This window comes from Nicotiana sylvestris, chromosome 3 (genome assembly GCF_000393655.2).
Source record: "Nicotiana sylvestris chromosome 3, ASM39365v2, whole genome shotgun sequence".
Classification (NCBI taxonomy): Eukaryota; Viridiplantae; Streptophyta; class Magnoliopsida; order Solanales; family Solanaceae; genus Nicotiana; species Nicotiana sylvestris.
The window spans coordinates 142,644,227-142,668,677 of NC_091059.1; the positions used below are offsets into that span (position 1 = coordinate 142,644,227).

General features: G+C 38.5%; 1 protein-coding gene across 2 annotated transcripts; it reads right to left on the minus strand.

The window, feature by feature from the left end:
• Nucleotides 1-4,032: 4,032 nt before the first annotated feature.
• On the minus strand, nucleotides 4,033-8,474 carry LOC104235956 (uncharacterized). Of its 2 annotated transcripts, XM_009789795.2 has the most exons (5): nucleotides 8,345-8,474; nucleotides 7,381-8,034; nucleotides 6,180-7,239; nucleotides 4,603-4,793; nucleotides 4,033-4,517 (listed from the first exon to the last, which is right to left on the minus strand). In XM_009789795.2, the coding sequence occupies exons 2-4, from the start codon at nucleotides 7,949-7,951 to the stop codon at nucleotides 4,607-4,609; spliced, it is 1,818 nt and encodes a 605-aa protein (XP_009788097.1). In that variant the 5' UTR covers nucleotides 7,952-8,034; nucleotides 8,345-8,474; the 3' UTR covers nucleotides 4,033-4,517; nucleotides 4,603-4,606. The 2 variants fall into 2 exon arrangements, with proteins under 2 accessions (XP_009788097.1, XP_009788096.1); XM_009789794.2 differs by having other exon boundaries at nucleotides 4,033-4,793.
• Nucleotides 8,475-24,451: the final 15,977 nt, after the last annotated feature.

Here is a 24,451-nt window from a genome sequence, read left to right on the forward strand (position 1 = left end):
ATATAGGACATGTCGCTAATGCTGTAAAATTGTGCAAAGTTCCGTAATGAGTGTAGGCGTTGGAAATGCAAGAAGAGAGAAGCCACAGCCCAACTTTGCTATTTAATCGATTATACATAACATCTAAAAGCCACAGTATTTTACATGTAAGTAAGTAAAGAGAGATGAACTCATTGCTAGTAATAGCATTTCATTCTCCAGTTTCTTCAAATCGGAGTAATTGAATGTGGATGTCTGGATGATGTTGGCTTCAGCTTTTCCCTCTCCCCCTCCCTCCCGAAGAAATAATAAATTTTTAACTTTGGATTTTGATATCATATAATCATCCAACGACATTATATCTCTAATAAATTGTTGCACCTTTTCCTTCGTACAAAACCTATGATGTATAGATCTAGGATATGTTTTGCTTTGACATTATCGCCTTCACGACATCTGATATAGATTTGCCGAAAATTCCTCTAATCTACTATAGTTCGAAAAAATCAATTGATGCTCTGATTTCGGTCTTCAAATAGAGGAACATATTGGAGGAACATATTGATGCTCTGGGATCATTTATTTGTTCTCGAAATGAAGGCTAATCATATTTTTCCAAAATAAAAAAATAAATACACTCGGGAACAAGCGAGCGCGGAACATAAATTAAGTAGCAAAAGTTCGAAAAAGAAAAATTCAAAATGTATGTACATCTCTACTCTAAAAGGGCTTTTTACAAGAAAGGAAGGACCAGAAGAAATTTAAAAAAAAAAAAAAGAGAAGAGGAAATTATAATATTTCACATCTTCCAAATAGAAAGGAAATTGGAATAATAACATGGCTAAAACTAGGGTGTACCGAACCGGAAAATCACACTAAACCGAAAAGTTAACTGATTAAAAAACCCGACTAGGTTAGGTTTGGTATTGAGTAAAAAAATCCGAATCAAACCGACATATAAATATATAATTTTTTATATAAACTTTTAAGGCTTTATATAGAATTTTATTTAAAAGTTGTCTAGAAATATTTGAGATCCTCTAAGGGATATAATATTTAATAGAACTATAAAGTGCATTCATTTTTATTTACTTAAAATAGTAAATTGTATCATGCACTTTCTTATTATGTGTTATTAAAATGAGTCAATTATCTCTTTATTCTTTAATATTCATATGTCAAGATTTTTTATATCTTTTGGAATTTGAAATTGTATTTCGATAAACTAAAATTACATAGAACATATAGTTAGGTATCTATCATATTGATTTTTATGTTTAATTTTTAAATTCGGTTAACCTTGAAAGCGTACGTCAACCAAAATTATTGGTAGACGACTAAGAAAATAAACTATTATGTGTTACTAAAAAAATTCTCCCATAAGAATACTTTAATAAATAGATCATATGTTTGTTAATTTTTTTTAAATTTTTATATTTACTTATCAAAACTTTATCTATAACTTTAATAAAGCAAGTTTGAAATAATATTCATATAACCCAAAAAAAAAAAATCCGACAAAATCGAACCAACCCGGTCCATATACACCGCTAGCTAAAACAAGGGGACACGGGGAATTATTGCCTCTTTTGTTTCCTCTATTGCTGAGCTTTAGTTGCGCTATCGTCAGAGGAAGTATAGGAACTGATGAAGGGATAAAGGAAAGATTAGTGAATCAAATATGTTAGTACCAAAGCCACCATCTTTAGAACATATGCAATCCCCTGGTCTATTTTTGTCCCTGCCAAAAACATAATGCCCAAACTATGAGATAATTAGATTATTAGATATTAATTTTAGATTTTTGTTTTCAAAGATGCATTATTTTCGTTCCTGTGATCCAGATATGGGATTAATACTCAGAATGAATCACAGTCCATTCTTTCTCGATAACATACTGGAATTTTGAGTTCATGAGAGCTTAAAAAGCAGAGAAACAAAAATAATGTTTGAAAAATAGTGGCGTCTGCTTCAAATTTTGAAGAAGAAGAATGTTAGCAGAAAAAAATTTCAGGTTTTCTTTTGTGCATATTTTTTTTTTTTTTGCCTCCAACCAGACACTAAGAGAGAGAAAAGTCTTTGAGTTTTAAAAAAAATAACTCTAGAATACGAAGTGACGGATTTTCTTTGACTACAGAACCAATCAAGTATGTTGGAGAGTTGGAAAAAAAAAAAGTTAGAGCAAATTGGATGATCGGGCCGAAGGTTGCTTCTCTTCTCCTCACTCAGTCACTCTCCTTTGCCTTTTGAATCATCAAAATCTTTCTTACTCGGCCTAGCTCGATCGCCCTATGCGACTCTCGCTTCAAAAGTTCAATTTTCTTGAGTATGCTCGCCTCGTTGATTCTTTCCCTTGTTCTTTTTACCTTAGACAATATACATGTGCATGTTAAGCATAGACTAGACAAGGGGTACACTAAACACCAATCCAATCGCGAGGAAAATATTCTTGCAACTACGAAAACTATAACAACCTGCGTGAACATTAAGTTTCATGTTCTCGCAAACCTGAGACACTTTTCTTTCTTAATGTTTGATTTTTAACTTTGAAAGTTCTTAGTGTTTGGTAGGAAACTAGTTATTGCAAAAACACTGATTTCTTATGTTTGTTTTTTATTTTTGGCAAAAACTAATAAAAATTCTGAAGCAAATGCCACCATAGTTAAAAGAGGAAACATAAGTACCGTTACTGGTGGGAGCAGAAGCTGAGCTAGGAGAAACGTTATCGGCCGCGGAGAGACGGGAAGCCGCTGCCAGAAGGAGAGAGAGGACGGCCACCATTCTGATTGAAGCTCTTGTGATCACCTCCATTCTTTGTTTTCTGTATTTAAATTTACAATGAATTTGAATAGCCCCTGATATTCTTGTTCCTTTGTTAATGTCTTTGAAGGAACTCTCTTAGAGATGTTGAAGGAGGCTAAGGCAGAAATGCTTCAAAGGATTTTACGAGATATGTCATGACTCATGTGTGTATGGAATGGAGGCGCAAATACTGGGTAGAACACAAAATTTCACAAAGGCTACAGGAGTTCGGACCCTATCTGCATTTTTGGCCATCATTATTGCTTTCTCCCCTGCTCTATAATGAATCATCTCTCTCACTCTATATTAGAATTTCTTTGTAATGTACACAGATATTTACACGTTACATCATGCAGAAAGAGCCAAAGAATGTTTTCCGGAAAATATTTTTCAATTTTCCCATGTTTGATTGGCTTAAATGTTTTGGAAAACATTTTCCCCATGGACTCATTTTCCTCCAATTGGAGTAAAATGTTTTCCCTATCAACAGAAGCGAAAACAATTTCCAAAACTCTTCTTCAACCTTCCACGCCCTATTCCACATCCCCACCAATCCACCCCACCTCACATTTTCTTTTTAGTTATGTAGCACAAATTTCAACGTCGTTTTTGTGTGAAGAAGTAAAACAGCACATTAGTCTCTTTTGGGTTGCATGAATTTTTAGGGAGAAATTAAAAAATAGCCAGATTTACAAGAGGTCATTCAAAAATAGCTCAGTTTTAAAAGTAATCAAAATTTAGCCATTTTTTATGTAAAGATAAATCTGAACGAAAACACTATTCAAAATCCGAAAAAATACTCCAGCATAATATACTGGAGTTCCAGTATATTATACTGGAACTCCAGTCTAATATACTAGAGTTCCAGTATAATATACCAGTCCAACATAATATACTGGAGTTTGGAGCACCGATGCTCCACTCTCCAGTATATTATACTGGAGCCAGCAAAGTATACCGGTCCAGCATAATATGCTGGAAGTTCATACACAGGTGCACCGAACTCCAGTATATTATGCTGAACCGGTCTCTGTTGCAGCAAAATAATGACTATTTTTTATTGACTTGGTAAACTCTGGCTATTTTTGAATGATCAGTTCGAAAACTGGCTAGACCGTGCTATTTTTACGAATTTTTAAAAGAATAATTAAATTCTTGAAGAAAACAGAGTTCTGAAAACGTTAGGTATTTGGGGGGGGGGGTAATGAAAGTAGCATAAAAAATTATTTTTCTAAAAAATAGTCTCTACTCTCTAAACAAACGCTAAAAAATATTTTCCGGAAAAAGTTTTTCACTCGCAAACATGGAAAAAATAAGTGATAAAAACACTCATTTTTCAGGATGACATTTTCCATGAAAAATATTTTCCTTCGTACCAAACACACCCTTAATGCAGCTTATTTGGAAAAGATCCCTCGACTTTCTAACAGGTGCACATCATTGGCTTACACGTGCAATTTCTTCTCAATGCCTTCAGAAAACCCCTGCCCCTGGGAAAGAAAGAAACAAAGTAAAAGCAGGCAGGAATACAAGGCTTGGATTAGGCCAAACACTGACGTTGTATTAGTTTAATCGAGATGAGCTTAAATAGGCGGCATGGTCAGTCGATTCATATAGTCGACCCTAACTTGCTCATGATTGACGCATAGTAGTAGTTGTCAAATTCTTGATAGCAAAAGCACCTAGCTTGTATATACAGAAGGTACCGTACATGATAAGATGTCATATCAACGTTCCTGATCAAAAAGATGTCATATCTACATTAAGGATAGGAAGACTGATATTAGACCATTATTTTGGGCAAGGAACAAAACTACATACTATGTCAGGAAGCTGAGAAAAATGGATCCTCTTTGTTTTTGTAGATAGCAAATAGCTGCTTGGAGTATCTTGTCGCCAAAGTTCTGCACAGTTCAATACCCTTGGGATCATATGCTTGTAATTCCTCCACAGACTTGTTCATGTCACCTTGCGGATCTCCATCCGTAAGAAATTCAGCCAAGGTGCTTCCCCTGTAATATGGCAGTATAAATTTATGAAACTAGCCCCCAAACATACAAAAGCAAACATCAGATTCAGCATTGTTTCAATGCAATTGATAGAAGCATTAAATCAGATCAACACCCAAGTGCCTTTCTGGTCAAAAGATTAGCTTTTAGATAAGTCTCATATTTACACACTTAAAGCCTTGAAATCATCCTTTTCGCAAAGAAATATTAATCCCACGTTTTCCCTGGCCTAACGTAGACAATTTGTCCCAGCAATAATTTCATTCTCTAATCCACTTTGACCTCTTTTCAGAAGCATTCGTGCAAACCTTTAGAAATTACATGTTTCTTTCTCCCTCTATCAGCAAAACCAAGTGGTAACTACATAATAAACATTAGCCATTAAAGAATAGTCAACAAGACATTTGATTCATTAAATCAGAGACAGCCATGCCATCTTGGACAAGGCTATACCAGTCGTGCAATCCCAATCAAAGATGATTGATTGTTTTGATCTATGTGAGACTCATCATTGGACTACGATACATCGGCATAGTCATGATCATACAGAGTCCTCAGAGTAGTCAAACTTGTCTGCAGTTTGACTCCACACAAGCCTATCCTACAGCAAAGTTACAGAGTCTAAATATGTCGTTAAGCTATTTATTATTAGCTTAATATGCTTAGTTGAATATAAGCTGTGCCAACTTTCTGAACAAGCTAACCTCAAGATCCAACTCAACATCCTTTTGAAAATGCAAAGTTCAAGGCTTTTCTCTTGGACTGTCTTCTTCAGATTAGCTACTTAAAAAAGTGGTTGGAAAGCTAAGGATCGTGGTCTTAAGCCTTTAATTGGGCAGCAGTGCTCTTCATGGGGCTTAGTTGTTCCCCATAGATCAAGGACCTACACTATGGATTTGTGAATTGTTTACAGATTTCAGATTAAGCAAAATCGACTAGCCCATTATAAATTGAGCTTAATGCTTACTCACTACGTCAGAAGAGTTAATGAGTTATGAACTCATGTAATTTGGAGTTTGACAGACAAGGCCTACTGCCGTACCAGCGAGATGTGTCCATGACACTGATTCATGGGTCATCCAGCAACTAGGGTGTCAAGGAATTACGACCAAAACGTATCGTGCTTAACAACTCGATATATAAGAGAAAATATTATTGAACCTCCAATTCAGACATTCAAATTTTAAGAGATGAGGATTGCTAATATTGACAAACTTTTTAACGCCGATGCATTTTTAACCATGTATTTTATCTTAAGTAGATTATGAGCTTGGATAAGTTACAGACAACAAATAAAGTGGAAATATTAGAGCCAAATGAGCGTTCTGTTCCTCTAGACCAGCATCTTTAAGCATCGTATTTCGCATGCATTTGCATTCAAGTACATACCTGTAGGCATCACACTGGCTGAAACCTCTTTGATTGTGAAATATTGTTTCTTTACTACATTTCTCCTCAGCTGTTTGCTGCCTATACAAAACACAAACAGCCCTCATACATAACTCAGGATCCTTACCAAAGGCAGCAAGCATGTCTCCCTCAAACTCCCACGCTAATTTATCACTTTTGTTCCTTCGAATTCTCGAAATTATTTCACCATAATCTGTATCACTCTCTGATATATGCTCTGAATCACTTACTGGATCTTCAGCTACAGAAGAATTACTTCCCAAGGCACACTCAGAATTAGAGATGTCGCCATCATCTGAACAGTCAGAGTTGCTAACTATAAATCCACCCAAGCTTTCTCCTTCACTGTCTGACACATCTTCTTCGATATCACTGCCACCACCATCTTTCACTTCACAATGACTTAGCTTCACTAGGCGCCGCCTACTAGAAGGTTTCCTGACTTCCTCCCTAGAATCACCAGTTTGAGTTGAGTGGCCTTCGGGATGATCATTGGAGCTTTTCCCATGAAAATGCCTAGTCTTGAGCATGCATATTGGAACGTTATCATCATCAGTGTCGCTATCACTAGGAATTAAGTTTGAAGCTCTTCTTCTTTTTGGAGTTGGAACACATAAAATGTCATTGTCTTCGCATTGCTCAATGTCAGCCATCTTTAAATTGTTCTCTGAAGGAAATTCATTATGAGACAAGGTGCTCCCTGATCCAGGGTAAGGTGAATCACGAGCCATTCTAGATCCTGGTATGCGAGGTGTACAGAGAGGTAGAGAATTTTTATAATCATTTCCATTTATTGATGTACAAAGAGGACGGGTAGTTCTTTCATCATCACTTTCATTTAAGTCAATAACAACAACATTTGCAGGCCTTACACCAGCTGGGGTAGAAGGAGCCATCCTCTTGTTTGACCCTCTTTCTTCTTCAAATATCAATCGCTTCCTCACTTGGTTACTACGGCTGTTACCACTTTCAGATAGTAAAGATTTGTTTGCTCCAACACACTCGGCTTGCACGCATGGAGTCTTTGTTAAAGATTTTCCTGCCCATCAAAAGCAATAAGCAGAATTTTTTACCATATGCATCTCAATCTTCTAAAGCAAAATATTTACCTAAAACATTCACCTCTTAGAATGGTATCTACAACTACTAAAATAAAACTGTTTACACAAAAGGATAGTACCTGAATCTTGAGATTGCAGAGTTTGGATTTCTCCACCAGAGAAGAAAGATTTTGCATTTAAATCTTTAGAATCTCCTGCTTTTGAAACCAGCCTTTTGTTCAATTCCAATACCGCCAACTCCAACTCCTTGCACTTCAATTTCCAAGACTCAACATTACTTTCAGCGACCCGTTTCTCGCATTCCAAGACATTGTTCTCGATCATCAACTGTAAAACCTTGTCTTCCTCCTCGTTCTCCTCATTACAGTCATTATTCTCAAATTGACGCATCCGCTCTTCCAGCTCTTGATTCCTTCTCTTCAACACCTCAAGCTCATCCTCAACAGCAACCTTCTGGACTCGCAATGTTTCATACTTAGCTTCAAGCAACTTAAAACCATTTCTCTCCTGGTCAATCTCCTTCTGCAAAGTGGAACAAGTATTTTCAATTTCCTTTATCTTTGCTTCCAGATTTAAACACTGACTGCAACAACCCGATTCTCTTTTCAATCCATTCACACTATCTGTAGTATCTCCAGCTCCTACTGTTACCCCCATATCAACCCTCAAAGATTCATTACTACAATCCATGTTTCAATCTCACAACATTAGCAACCAACTCAATATACAATTGTTTCAACAGAAGTACCAAAACTCCACAGTCAGTCCAAACCCTGATATTAAAGAAAACATCAAACTCTCAAAATCTCTAGATAATTCAGTCTACAAATTGTTAACCAATTATATTTCCAAGAAAAGGGGAACTGGGGAGGGAGAATAGCAAAATATTTCCTACTAGAAAAAAAAAAAGAGAAAACAAGAATGATTTCCACAATGTATAACAATATTCTTTTAGGCTTCAAACAGTGACCATACTAACCACAATTCGTAGGAAATTACAAGACAGAACATGACACTGAAAAATCAACAAGACAAGACAAAAGGGAAAAAGCATAAAAAAAATGATAAAAATAAAGTACTTACAAAATTTGAAGCGTCGTCAAGCAACTGAAAAGTTGAGAAGTATATAGCCAGAGTCTCCCGGGAAACCTCGTCGTATTCTTAACCACCGCCTCCGTTACCAACAGACTTTCTGATTTTCACGAGGGTTTTGTTTGTGTTTTACTTTGTTTTATTTATTCCTTCTCTCATTCAATTTAACATTGTGTTCATAATAATAATAATAATAATAATAATAATAATAATAATAATAATCTATATCTATATATCTATATTATTATAAAATTCATGAGTAAAATATTGGATTACAAAATAACCTTTTAATATTAAGCATAATAACTCATAATAAAAGGACATAATCGGAATTCTAAACATTAGCCTTGCAATCCTATTATTTTTAAGTTATACTTTTTAAAAAATTCCTATTACTAATTTAATTTATATTTATATTTATATTATTATAAAAACACGAATAATTTATGCTAAATGTCGAACGATAAAATTGCTCCTAAAATATTGATCGACTTTTATGCCCTTCAATAACTAAAATATTTATTCAAACGCTAAATAACTATTGGATATAATTGTAAAATTGAGATCATATTTCTAATAGAAATTTGCATTGATCTTTTTCTGCCAATACTGTCACGACCCCAAATACCGGTCGTGATGGTGCCTATCACATTACTAGGCAAGTCGGACCAATTATAAACCACAACCCATTTTCATTTTTAAATAAATCATTTGCTAACACGGTTTAATTACCAATTATCATAATAAGTGTTTAAAACAGCAAGATAGATATGAGGAAGTCAACAATACATAGAAACTACACAGCCCACAAGTCTGGACAACTTACTACATAGATAGTCTAGAAATACGGAAAAGTAATAAGATAGAAGGGAGAAATCAGGGCTGCGGACGCCATGCAGCTACCTCGAAATCTCCGGCAATTGCTGAACGACTGAAAAGCTCTCACTCGGCCTCTGGGGCACCTGGATCTGCACGCAAGGTGCAGGGAGTAATGTGAGTACTCCGACCCAGTGAGTAATAAAGATAAATAATGACTGAAAGTAAGAAAACACGTATACACAGGGTATTCTATAATGAAGCAATTAAATAGGTAATTTGTAAGTAGTAAACCAATGAAAAACAAAATAAAGTACTTCTACAACAAATAAACAGGTAATTGACAGACAGTTATGATAAAGTAAACAAATAGAAGTTCGCCCCTCTAGCACAACATCAACAATTTCCGCCCCTCGGGCTCAATCTCACATCACAATGGGTACCCGCGCTCACTGGGAATGTGCAGACTCCGGGAGGGGCCCCTTACGGCCCAAGCGCAATATCAAACCATCTTGTGGCATCAAATCTAGGCCCTCGACCTCATATCAATCAAGCCACCTTGTGGAATATATATGCATCTCAGGCCCTCGGCCTCATATCAGTATCAGTGTATCCTCACAACTAGGCCCTCGGCCTTACTCAGTCCAAAAATTATCACAAGCCCCTCGAGCAATAGTAAAACAATATTTCTCAGCCCAAAACATCATTTAAAATATCATTTAAGTCTCAAAACTGAGTAAAAATGGCTGAGTAGTAAAACAATGGAAAATAACGGGACTGGGTTCAAGTAATAAGTCAAAACAGTGAGGAAATAGTAATAAACATCCCCGAAGGATTCAAATAGTTGGCATGAAGCCCAAATATGGCAATCAGCCCAAATCATGATGATAACAAATAAGTTTCAGTCAAATACGCGGTAAAATCATCAATCGGGACGGACCAAGTCACAATCCCCAATAGTATACGACCCCACGCTCATCATCAAGCGCGTGTCTCACCTCAATATAGTACTACGATGTACAAATTCTGGGTTTCAAACCCTCAGGGCATCATTTACAATCATTACTCACCTCTAACCGGCTAAATCTCTAACTCGCGACGCCTTTGCCCCTCGAATCGGCCTCCACACGCATCGAATCTATCCAAAATCAGAACGAATACGTCATAATATGCTAAGGGAATAAAGCCCAAGCAAAAACAATCGAATTACCACAAAATTCCAGAAATTGGTCAAACCCGACCCCCGGGCCCACATCTCGGAATTTGACAAAATTTACAAAACTAGAATCCTTATACTCTCATGAGTCTAAACATACAAAAATTATCCAATTCCGATACCATTTGGTCCTTCAAATCATCATTTTACATTTTTGAAAGATTTCACAATTTTCTTCCCAAATTCCATCCCAAATCACAAATTAAATGATAAATTCAATGATAGATTCATGTATTCTAGCCAAATCTGAGTTAGAATCACTTACCCCGATGAATTTCTTGAAAAACCTTCGAAAAATTACCAAAATCCGAGCTCTCTAGGTCAAAATATCAAATAAAACCCAAAACCTCGTACAGGCTTTGTGCAGACCGCGGCCAATGCGGTCCACACAAAAACGACCGTGGTCGTACATGCTTTTCTCTGCAGTGACAGACTTTAGTATTTTGGCCACAACTTTCGCTACAGACGTCCAAATTGCGACATCTTTAACTTTCTGGAAACTAGACCCGAAGGGATACAATTTTTGTTTTTGAATCATCTCAAAATTCCTTATAGATCAAACGATATGAGCTTCCGAAGTAGGACCAGTGAAATGCTCCCCACCGCGGCCGCACTGCATTTTGTGCAGTCCACACAGCACCTACTGCGGCCGCATTTCATTTTATGCGGACCGCGCTGGTGGGTTCTAAGGCCTGCAACTCTTCTGGACCTGCTACAACTATGATTTTCGACCTAAAATATCTCGGAACCTACCCGGGACCCCTCAGAACTTCAAACCAATTGTACCAACACATCCCATGACATCGTTCAAATTTGTTTAACACTTCGGAACGCTCACAACAACATCAAATCACCAATTTAACATAGGATTCAAGCCTAAGAACTCCAAGAACTCTTAAATTATGCTTTTGATCAAAAGGTCTATCAAATCTCGTCCGAATGACCTGAAATTTTGCACACACATCCCAAATGACACTACAAAGCTACTGCAACTCTCGGAATTCCAATCCGACCCCTATATCAAAATCTCTCCTATCAACCGAAAATCGCTAACATATCAACTTTGCCAATTTAAGCCTAAATCTTCTCTACAACTCCAAAACCCATTCCGATCGCGCTCCTAAGTCACAAATCACCTCCCAAAGCTAACCGAACCATCGGGACTCACTTCCGAGCCTTCTAACACATAAGTCAACATCCGGTTAACTTTTTCAATTTAAGCCTTCTTAAAAGAGACTAAGTGTCTCAAACTTCACCAAACTCATTCCGAACTCAATCCGCCTAACCCGATACCACAAAAACACGGATAACGAAGCATAAAGAAGCTGAAATGGGTGAAACAGAGCGGTAACTCATGAGACGACTGGCCGGGTCGTCACATCCTCCCTAACTTAAAAAAAAAGTTCGTCCTCGAACGAGTCAAGAAACATACCTAAAGCCTCGAATAGGTGAGGATATCTGCTCCGCATCTCCTGCTCGGTCTCCCAGGTAGCCTCCTTCATGGGTCGACTTCTCCACCGCACTTCCACTGAAGCTATATCCTTTAACCTTAACTTCCGAACTTGACGACCCAAAATAGCTATTGGCTCTACATCAAAGGTCAAATCATCATCCAACTGAACCGTGCTGAAGTCCAAAACATGAGACGGATCCCCAATATACTTCCGGAGAATAGAAATATGAAATACCGGATGCATACTCGACAAGCTGGGTGGCAAAGCAAGCTCATAAGCCACCTCCCCAATCCTCCGAAGCACCTCAAAAGGCTCAATGAACCGAGGACTCAATTTCCCTTTCTTCCCAAATCTCATAACACCCTTTATGGGTAAAACCTTCAACAGAACCTTCTTGCCAACCATGTAGGACACATCTCGAATCTTCCTATTAACATAACTCTTTTGCCTCGACTGCGTTGTACGAAGCCTCTCTTGAATCACCTTCTCCAAAGCATCCTGTACCAAATCAGTCCCCAATAGCCTAGCCTCACCGGGTTCGAACCAACCAACTGGAGATCTGCACCGCCTCCCATACAAAGCCTTATATGGAGCCATCTGAATACTCGACTGCTAGCTGTTGTTATAAGCAAACTCTGCAAGCGGTAGAAACTCATCACATGATCCTCCGAAATCAATGATACAAGCACGCAACATGTCCTCCAATATCTGAATAGTACGCTCGGATTGCCCGTCTGTCTGAGGGTGAAAATTTGTGCTCAACTCTACCTGAGTACCCAACTCACTTTGCACGACCCTCCAAAACTACGAAGTAAACTGAGTACCTCTATCTAAAATGATGGAGACTGGGACACCATGTAAACGAACAATATCTCGGATATAGATCCCTGCCAACCGCTCTGAAGAATAGGTAGTACACACAGGAATGAAGTGCGCGGACCTGGTCAGCCGATCCACAATCACCCAAATAGCATCGAACTTCTTCAAAGTCCGTGAAAGTCCAACAACAAAGTCTTTAGTGATTCTCTCCCACTTCCACTCAGGAATATCCATCTGTTGTAGCAAGTCACCCGGTCTCTGATGCTCATATTTTACCTGCTGACAATTGAGACACCGAGCTACAAATCCCACAATATCTTTCTTCATTCTTCTCCACCAATAGTGCTGCTTCAAATCCTGATACATCTTCGCGATACCCAGATGAATGGAATACCGCGAGCTATGGGCCTCCTCCAAAATCAACTCCCGAAGCCCATCCACATTGGGCATGCAAATCCGGCTCTGCTTCCTCAACACCCCATCATCGTCGATGGTCACATCTCTAGCATCATCATGCTGAACTTTGTCCTTAAGGACAAGCAAATGTGGATCATCATACTAGCGCTCTCTGATGCGATCATATAATGAAGACCGAGAAACCACACACGCTAATACCCGACTGGGCTCCGAAATGTCTAATCTCACAAACTGATTGGCCAAGGCCTGAACATCAACTGCAAGAGGTCTCTCCCCAACTGGAATATATGCCAAACTCCCCATACTCACTGCCTTTCAGCTCAAAGCATCGGCCACCACATTGGCCTTTCCCATATGGTACAATATAGTGATATCATAATTCTTAAGCAACTCCAACCAATCCGATGCCTCAAATTAAGATCTTTTTGCTTGAACAAATGCTGAAGACTGCGATGATCAGTGAACACCTCACAAGATATGCCATACAAGTAATGCCTCCAAATCTTCAATGCATGAACTATGGCAGCTAACTCCAAATCATAAATGGGGTAGTTCTTCTCATGGGGCTTCAACTGACGAGAAGCATAAACTATAACTCTACCCTCCTACATCAACACACAACCAATCCCAACTCTCGAAGCATCACAATACACGGTATATGAACCTGAAGTTGATGGCAAAACCAATGTTGGAGCTGTGGTCAAAGCTGTTTTGAGCTTCTGAAAGCTCTCCTCACACTCATCCGACCATACAAATGTAGCACCCTTCTAAGTCAACTTGGTCAAGGGTGATGCGATATATGAGAATCCCTGAACAAATCGGCGATAATAGCCTGCCAAACCAAGAAAATTGCGAATCTCTGTGGCTGAGGACGGTCTGGGCCAACTCTGAACCGCCTCTATCTTCTTTGAATCAACCTGAATACCCTCGCTGGACACCACATACCCCAAGAAAGCCACTGAACTGAGCCAAAACTCACACTTGGAGAATTTTGCATAAAGCTTCTCCTCCCTCAATCTCTGCAATACAACTCTCAAATGCTCCGCATGCTCCTCCTGACTACGCGAGTACACCAGAATATCATCAATGAATACTATGACAAACAAATCGAGATAAGGCCGGACACGTTGTTCATCAAATGCATGAACGCCACTAGGGCATTGCTCAGCCTAAAATACATCACCAAGAACTCATAATGACCATATCGGGTCTTGAAAGCCATCTTAAGAATATTCAACTCCCTGATCTCCAACTGGTGATAACCCGAACGGAGATCAATCTTGGAGAACACTCTCGCTCCCTGAAACTGGTCAAATAAATCATCAATGCAAGGCAAAAGATACTTGTTCTTAATTATTACCTTGTTCAATTACCTATAATCAATGCACATTCTCATTGTGCCATCCTTCTTCTTCACAAACAGAACCGGTGCACCCCAATGTGACATACTAGGCCGAATGAACCCCTTATCTAGGAGTTCCTGAAGCTGATCCTTCAATTCCTTCAACTCCGCTGGTGCCACATGATACGACAGAATAAAAATGGGCTGCGTGCCCGACACCAGGTCAATACCAAAATCAACATCCCTGTCCGGCAGCATGCCCGACAGGTCTGCAGGAAACACATCGGGAAAATCCCTCACAACTGGGACATAATCAATACTGGGAGTCTCAGCTCCGACATCCCTCACAAATGCTAGATATGAAAGGCAACCCTTCCCAACCATACGCTGGGCCTTCAAGAAAGAGATCACTCTACTAGGAACATAATCAGTCACACCTTGCCACTCGATCCGTGGCACACCCGGCATAGCCAATGTGACTGTATTAGCATGACAGTCCAGAATAGCACGACACAGAGATAACCAATCCATGCCCAAAATGACATCAAAATCCACCATGCTCAATTGTAATAGATCTACTCGGGTCTCTAGACCCCAAATAGTCACCACACATGACCGGTACACACAGTCTACAACAACAGTATCGCCCACCGGGGTAGATACATGAACATGCAAATCAAGAAATTCACGGGGCGTACCCAAATAACGAGCAAAATATGATGACATCTAAGAAAAGTTGAAACCGGGATCAAATAATACAGAGGCATCTCTGTGGAAGACTGAAATAATACCTGTGATAACAGCATCTGAAGCAATAGCATCGGGTCTGCCTGGGAGCACATAGAAACAGGCCTGACTGCCCCCTGATCGACCTCCCCCTCTGGGGCGACCCCTGGCTGACTGACCTCTACCCCTAGCTGGCTGAGCGGGTGGTGGTGAAGAAACTGGCGCTAAAGCCGAAGACTGACCTCTCTGCTAGGACGAACTAGCAACAAGACGAGGACACTGCCTCCACATGTGGCCTACCTTGCCACACTCATAACAACTCTCAGGTGCTGGAGAAGAGGACTTAAGGGAACCCCTCGCACCGGAGTGACTAGCAGATGTGATTGACATAGATGAACCCTAAGCCGATGGGGCACGAGATGAACTCTGAGCTGGGAGGGCGTTGAGTGATGATTGGCCCTGCTGAGATCCATGATGACCATGACCTAAAGATGCCCCACGATAACCTGGGTAGTGGGACTGAATAGACATGAATGAACGACCTCTACCATGCTGAAACTGGCTCCTCTCGCTCCTGATGGTGAACAATCTCAATCTCCCGGGCGATATCAACAACCTTCTCGAAAGTAGCACCCATCACTCTCTCTGGTCATATGAATATGGAGCTAATAAGTAAGACCATCAACAAACTTCCTGATCCTCTCCCGATCTGTCGAAACCATCTAGATGGCATGACGAGCCAACTCAAAAAACCTTGATTCATATTGTGACACAGTCATATCCCCCTGTTGCAACCACTCAAACTGTCTACGCAGCTCCTCTCTACGGGACTGCGGTACATACTTCTCCAGGAAGAGAATGGAGAACTGTTGCCAAGTAAGGGGCGCTGCACCAACAGGCCTATGCCTCTCATACGCCTCCCACAAAGTGAAGGCAACCCCCGAGAACTGAAAGGTGGTAAATGACATACCGCTAGACTCAAGAATCCCTATTGTACGAAGCATCTGCTGGCACTTATCCAAGAAACCTTGGGCATCCTCGCTCTCTGCTCCGCTAAAAGTCGGAGGCTGGAGTCTACCAAACCTCTCAAGTCAACACTGCTCATCATCTGGCATAACGGGTACTACAAGCTCCTGAGCTGGTGTAACCGGCTGGGCTGGAGGTGCCCTTGGCGTATGAAGTCCCTGCACTACCTGCTCAAGTGTGCAAGCAGCGGGGGTCTGATTGCCTCCCCCGGCCTGTGAAATAGCTGCTGCTGTAGTGGCTGAAATTGCTTGAGCCAGGCCAGTGCAAACTGATAAGATCTGTGCCAAGGCTTCCTGAAGACCCGAAATCACGATGGGCACAGCTGGTGCCTGAACCGGTGCTGTTAGAGCATCCATAACTGGAGCCTGATCCTCCTGAGCTAGGGCAGCTGGTGGGTCTACATGTGCTACCCTCGCTACTCTGCCTCTGCCACGACCACGTCCACGGCCTCTAGTGGCCTCCGCTGGTGGCACTAGTGGTCGTCCACCCCGTCCGGAAGCTTGTGTCCTCACCATCTGTGAGAAAATAGAATAACGGAAGTTCAGTACTCAGATCAACAAGTTCCCACGATAGGAATTTCAAGAATATGAAGTTTTTCCTAAAGGTTCTACAGCCTCCCGAGGATAAATACAGACGTCTCCGTACGGATCCGCGAGACTCTACTAAACCGGTTCATGACTCGCGAGACCTATGTATCCTAGGCTCTGATACCAACTTGTCACGACCCCAAATACCGGCCGTGATGGTGCCTATCACATTACAAGGCAAGCCGGACCAATTATAAACCACAACCCATTTTCATTTTTAAATAAATCATTTACTAACACGGTTTAATTACAAATTATCATAATAAGTGTTTAAAACAGCAAGATAGATATGAGGAAGTCAATAATACATAGAAACTACACAGCCCACAAGTCTGGACAACTTACTACATAGATAGTCTAGAAATACGGAAAAGTAATAAGATAGAAGGGAGAATTAGGGCTGCGGACGCTATGCAGCTACCTCGAAATCCCCGACAATTGCTAAACGACTGAAAAGCTCTCACTCGGCCTCTAGTGCACCTGGATATGTATGCAAGGTGCAGGGAGTAATGTGAGTACTCCGACCCAGTGAGTAATAAAGATAAATAATGACTGAAAGTAAGAAAACACGTATACACAGAGTATTTTATAATGAAGCAATTAAATAGTTAATTTGTAAGTAGTAAACCAATGAAAAGCAAAATAAAGTACTTCTACAACAAATAAACAGGTATGCTAAGGGAATCTATCCACGCACGTCCACAACAAACAACGAATCGGCCTCTACGCGTGTCGAATCTATCCAAAATCAGAACTAATACGTCACAATATGCTAAGGGAACAAATCCCAAGCGAAAACAATCGAATTACCACAAAATTCTAGAAATTGGTCAAACCCGACCCCCGGGCCCACATCTCGGAATTTGACAAAATTCACAAAACTAGAATCCATATACTCTCACGAGTCTAACCATACGTACCATTTGGTCTTTCAAATCATCATTTTATATTTTTGAAAAATTTCACAATTTTCTTCCCAAATTCTATCCCAAATTACGAATTAAATGATGAATTCAAGGATAGATTCATGTATTCTGGCCAAATCTGAGTTAGAATCACTTACCCCGATGAATTTCTTGAAAAACCTTTGAAAAATTGCCAAAATTCGAGCTCCCTAGGTCAAAATATTAAATAAAACCCAAAATCTCGTATTTATAGAGAACCCCACAAATTTCCACCTCCGCGAACCGTACAAAATCGACCGCGGTCCGCACAAAACCAATGCGGTCCGCACAAAAATGATCAGTGGCCGCACATGCTTTTCTCTGCAGTGACAGGCTTTAGTATTTTGGCCATAACTTTCTCTACTGATGTCCAAATTGCAACATCTTTACCTTTATAGAAACTAAACACAAAGTGCTACAACTTTCATTTTTAAATCATCTTAAAATTCCTTATAGATCAAACAGTATGAGCTTCCGAAGTAGGACCAGTGAAATGCTCCCCACCGCGGCCGCACTGCATTTTGTGCGGTCCACACAACACCTACCGCGGTTGCACTTCATTTTGTTCGGATCGCGCTCCTACAACCCTTCTAGACCTGCTACAGCTATGATTTTCGACCTAAAACATCCCGGAACCTACCCGGGACCCCCCGGAACTTCAAACCAATTGTACCAACACATCCTATGACATCATTCAAACGTGTTCAACACTTCGGAACGCTCACAACAACATCAAATCACCAATTTAACATAAGATTCAAGCCTAAGAACTCCAAGAACTCTTAAATTATGCTTTTGATCAAAACGTCTATCAAATCTCGTCCGAATGACCTGAAATTTTGCACACACATCCCAAATAACACTACAAAGCTACTGCAACTCTCAAAATTCCATTCTGACCCCTATATCAAAATCTCGCCTATCAACCGGAAATTGCCGACATATCAACTTCGCCAATTTAAGCCTAAATCTTCTCTATAACTCCAAAACCCATTGGATTGCGCTCCTAAGTCACAAATCACCCCCCAAAGCTAACCGAACCTTCGAGACTCACTTCTGAGCCTTCTAACACATAAGTCAACATCCGGTTGATTTTTTCAACTTAAGGCTTCTTAAAAGAGTCTAAGTGTCTCAAACTTCACCAAACTCATTCCGGACTCGATCCGCCCAACCCGATACCATAAAAACATGGATAACGAAGCATAAAGAAGCTGAAATGGGAGAAATGGAGCGGTAACTCATGAGACGACTGACCGGGTCATCACAAATACGTTGATGTTCCAAAAGTTATACCAATCCTACATATAGATTAAAATAATTCTATCCAAGTCCCACAACTAGCTAGATAAAGGGTTACAGTGTATATATGTTCCATAGAAGACTAAGAAAAGACAACTACTTGCTTCTCCTTTCCCAGGTAATGTTAATTTCCTCTTTTGAATTTTTTTATCCACTGCTTTCTCTTACTATTTTTTTCTACTGTTCATGTCAGTTTTAGTTTGTTTTGATTGTCATGCCCTTCACAAAATCAGTTGCTTCACTTGGTTAAGTTTTCCGAGGACAATTGTGAAGCTAGGTCTTCACTATGTTGCAAGCTGTCTCTCGAACTTGCTTCTCTTTTTAGGTGTTAATTAATTTAATTATTTATTTGTTAATCTAAAATATGGTTCATGATGTTAGAGCCTAATGCAAGGGGTATCTTCTTTTCTACTACTACTTTTTATGTTATTGGATGGAATACTCTGTATTTTACGTAAACTTCTAACATATCCAAAATTTAAAGTAAGTTTGTGGTGGGTACAATAATAAAGGTGCATATCAATACAGACATATTATCTGAAGCAATGATCGTATGTTACAAACACAGTTATGTAGTTATGTACTAATACATCCGAATATCTGATCCATCCATGATTTCAGATATCTTTTTACGATTTAAATTCGATTTAAATTAGTGTTGTTATCTCTTAGTATATCTTTTTAATTTTTCTTTTTATGCTGGGCTTTATTCTAATTTTATTTTTCGGTTCCCATATAATTTGCATATGTTGCGTTGGTTTTTTTTCTTCTCTCTTTACTGAACTACTATTCTAATTTCAAGCTAATAACTTTTTATAAAAATTCTATAGGGAAAGATGAAGGAGAAAAGATGAGAGGTTCTAGGCTTAAAAAGGTAAATGTCAATAGATCAACATATAGCTAAATATCGATTGACCAAAATATGTTGCTCAATTTTGATATCCTTTATTGATTAGATTTCTCTAGAATATTAATCTACAAAAATGTAAAAGTATTCATGAGTTGTAGAGTCCAAGTCAAAATGTAGAATCCAAGTTAACAAGGAATTACTAATTATGATATCTTGTAGAAATAAATTCGACTAACTCTATCAAGTATTGCGCTTATAGGGATTTTTCACAACTATGCTAGAGAATAATGAGGGAAAAGGATCGACAAAGTAGTTGTAGCCTTGTTAGTTTATTACTCAGGAGTAATCGATGAGGCACAATAAGACTGTCGTGTGCTTTTTAACTAAAGATTGTATGAACCATTTCAAGCAAGAGCAAATATAATTGTGTAACTTTTTATTTATAATCACCTGTTCTTTACGTGCAAATACTCAAGAAATGTGTGGAAGAAAGTATTGTATTGGGATGGAATAGGAAGGAAAGCCAAGATATGGTCTGAAGAAATAAGTTGGGCCAGTAAATATGCAACAAGAAGAAGATTAGACGAAGTTATATATAGAATGATTCTAGCTGGAGCTGTATACTACTTATGGCAGGAAATGAATTGGAGGATTTTCAGAAAGAAGAAAAGAAAGGCCGAAGAGTTGGTGAGAATGATAGTACAAGATATACATTGCAGGGGTTCAATGTGGTTAAATTTGGAGAAGAAGCTACAAACATTGAATTTTTATTCTTAGATAGATTCTGATAGTGTGTAGTTAATTTGATTAGTAAAAGTAGTATATATAGGGTGGGGCTGCATGTCCAACTATATAGTGAAGGTTTTTTTGTACTGATTAGTGCATGTATTTGTTTTCCCAGGAAATAAAGTTTAAAATTTTATCAAAAAAAAAACCTTTTGTATATAAAAAAGTGATTCCATAATATTTAGTTCTATTTATATACTATGAGATTGAAAGTATACTTTTTTTTTTACAAATTTTATAATATTTGACACAAGATATTCGTGCAAAGCACGAACATAGAGACTAGTCTATATCTATATCTATATTATTATAAAAGCATGAATACAATATCGGTTTACAAAAATAACCTTATAATATTAAGCATAATAACTTATAATAAAAGAACATAACTGGAATTCTAGATATTAGCCTGATAATCCTATTAGTTTTAGGTTACTACTCACGCTAGCTTCAAATTAAATGCAAAAAGACTTATCTTAATTTTCGTGAGTGAAGTCTAACAATGAATTTGACCCATTTACTTATCCACGTGATAATTTTTACAATTTGGTTCCAAACAATGATAGAGGAACAATTTGGTATCCAAATTTATTTATAACTCTATATTTATTAACTGGAAGAACTCATAGGAAAAGGACATAACTGCAATAACCTATTTTTTGAACTACAATATCTTCTATGTTAATTTTTAATATATAAAATTAATAAAATCTTGTCTATTAAATTCTTATTAAAAATATGTAGGAAGGTTTAATAAAATCAATTTCATAAGAATCCTCCGAATTGGCAATACATTACCACTACATAATATCCCATACGAAGAAAAAATAAAAGTAATATTAAATAGAATGCATAAAAAGTTGAAGTTGAGAAGAAAAAAATACCCCCACGATAATATATTTTTATATTTTATTTGGACTATTTTTCTACTCAAATAATATCTTTTAATTAATTTTTCATGTAATATTGAAAAATACTTATGAGTAATTAAACAACAACTAAGAAAATATTTAAGAATATAAATGTGTGAGAAAGAGAAAAAATGGTTGGTGAGAGTCAATAAAACTAATGATTCTACAAAGATAAAGATCTAAAAGTGAAATGTCATATCAATTTTTTACTCTTTGAAAATAAAATTTATAGTGGATAAAATTATAATTAAGATTAAATATTCAAAATAAGAGATGAAGTACTATTAAGATCTGAATAAACATAGAATAAATTATTTTTTATGTTAAAAACAAACAATTAAATCTTTTAATTAATTATTTAGCAAGAGAATTCAATTCAATTATTTTTTTAAATTCATCATATGAGTAAAATTCTTATTCAAGTTAAAAAAGATCTTAGGGTACATAACTTTATTCCATAAAAAAGAGCGTTAATCACAAAGTAAAAAGGTTAATATATTATTAAGAATCAAAATACTATATACAAGTGTCTAAGGAAGTACAATCAAAGTTAAATCCTAAACAAGAATACATTTTCAAGACTGTATTATATAGAGTCAACCCTAGTATAACGGGATTATTCTTTGTAGATGCCTTTGGCGGAATCGAAATAATATTTCTATGTCATGCATTACTTGCAAATATCATATCAAGAGGCATGCCACTATTAGCAATAATAGCAAGTGGTGTACCCACAACGATTTTATTGTGAGACCAATTACTTTAGATTTGATATACCTCTTCAAACAACTTATATAACCATCATAAATAGACCAAAGCAGAGCAATGGTGATAAATTTATAAGGAAAGCAAAATTAATAATATGGGATGAAACACTTATGGCTATGTGACGATCCGGCCAGTTGTCTCATGAGTTACCTCTCTGTTTTCCTATTTCTGCTTCTTTATGCATCGTTATCCGTGTTTTGTGGTATCAGGTTGGTCGGATCGAGCCCGGAATGATTTTGGTAAGGTTTGAGATACTTAGTCTCTTTTAAGGAAGTTTAAGTTGGAAAAGTCAACCGGATGTTGACTTATGTGTTAGAGGGCTCGGATGTGAGTTCTGATGGTTCAGTTAGCTTCGGGAGGTGATTTGTGACTTAGGAGTGTGATCAGAATGGGTTTTGGAGGTTTGGAGTAGATTTAGGCTTAAATTGGCGAAGTTGATATTTTGGCGATTTCCGGTTGGTAGGCGAGATTTTGATATAGGGGTCAGAATGGAATTCCAAGAGTTGCAATAGTTCTGTTGTGTCATTTGGGATGTGTGTGCAAAATTTCAGGTCATTCGAACATGGTTTGGTTGGGTTTTTCATCAAAAGCATAATTCGGAAGATTTTAGAAAGTTTGGCTTGAATCCGATGTGTTTTGGGTGATTTGATGTTGTTTGAGGTGTTTTGGTGATTGAAACAAGTTTGAATAAGGTTTTAGGACATGTTGGTGCCTTTGATTGAGGTCCCGAGGGCCTCAGGTGAGTTTCGGGTGGTCATTCGGATCATTTTGGAGTTGAGAAGATAACAGAAATTGCAGGTTCAGATGTTGCAGAACTGCCCTTCATGATCACGAGGGGAGTCATGTGATCGCGTAGAAGGCTTTGAGGAGGCTGTCGAGTTGTTCTTCATGTTCTCGAAGAGAGGCTTGCGATCGCATAGCATGGGAAGGTCATTCATCGCGAACGCGGGAAGGTAGTCGCGTTCGCATAGAGTTAAATGGACCTGGGGGCTTGGCTGGTCTTTGTTCATCGCGAAAGCGGAGGGGTGTCCGCGATCGTGTAGTGTTAAGTCGTCTGATCATCGCGTTCGTGTAGGATTTGTCGCGTTCTCATAGAGTAAATTTTGGGAGCTGAAGATTTGTTCTTCGCAATCACGAGGGATGTTCCGCGATCACAATGAAGAAAAATGCCTGGGCAGAAATGTTTTTAAACTCGTCTTGTCCACGAGGATTGAGTTTATTTCCTCCATAGTTGGCCATTTTGGGAGATTTTTGAAGGAGATTGAAAAGGGATTCAAGGGGAATCGTTGGGAGGTAAGATTCTTGGACTGAAAACTCGATTATTATGCGAATTCCACCTAGAAAATCATGAAAGCTAAGCCTAAAAATTAAAGAACTAGGGCTTGAGAAATTGAACTTTTGATTTGGGAATTGAAGGACCATTTGGGGTCGGATTTGAGAACTTTTGATATATATGAACTCGTGGGGAGATAAGGAATCTATTGGTGTGAAAATTTCTGATTTTTAAGATGTAGGCCCTGGGGACGGGTTTTGGTAATTTCGGGATTTGTGTCCTTTATTGATTGTTTTCGCTTGGGCTTTGTCCCCTTAGCATATTTTGACATCCTTGTTCTAATTTTGGGTAGATTCGACGCGTGTGGAGGCCGATTCGAGGGGCAAAGGCGTCGCGAGTTAGAGATTTAGCCGGTTCGAGGTGAGTAATGATTGTAAATGATGTTCTGAGGGTTTGAAACCCCGGATTGCACATCGTAGTGCTATATTGAGGTGAGGCACACGCTCGATGACGAGCGTGGGGTCGTGCATTATTGAGGATCGTGACTTGGTTCATCCCGATTGATGATTTTACCGCGTATTTGATTGAAAACTCTTTGCTAGCATTATTATTTGGGCTGAATGCCATATTTGGGCCTTGTGCCAACTATTTGAACCCTTTGGGGATTTTTATTGATATTTCCTCACTGTTTTGACTTTATACTTGAACTCAGTCATGTTATTTTCCACTGTTTTACTACTCAGCCATGTTTACACAGTTTTAATCCTTAAATGACATTTTAAATAATGTTTGGGCTGAGAAACACTGTTTTACTATTGCCCGAGGGGCTTGTGAGGATTTTGATTGAGTAAGGCCGAGGGCCTA

Excerpts from the sequence above, each read along its gene's own strand:
- LOC104235956 (XM_009789795.2), bottom strand. The coding sequence starts at position 7,951 with ATGGATTGTAGTAATGAATCTTTGAGGGTTGATATGGGGGTAACAGTA. Across the intron at positions 7,240-7,380 it reads TCTGCAATCTCAAGATTCAG|GAAAATCTTTAACAAAGACT; the intron begins GTACTATCCTTT and ends TTTGATGGGCAG. Across the intron at positions 4,794-6,179 it reads AGCCAGTGTGATGCCTACAG|GGGAAGCACCTTGGCTGAAT; the intron begins GTATGTACTTGA and ends GCCATATTACAG.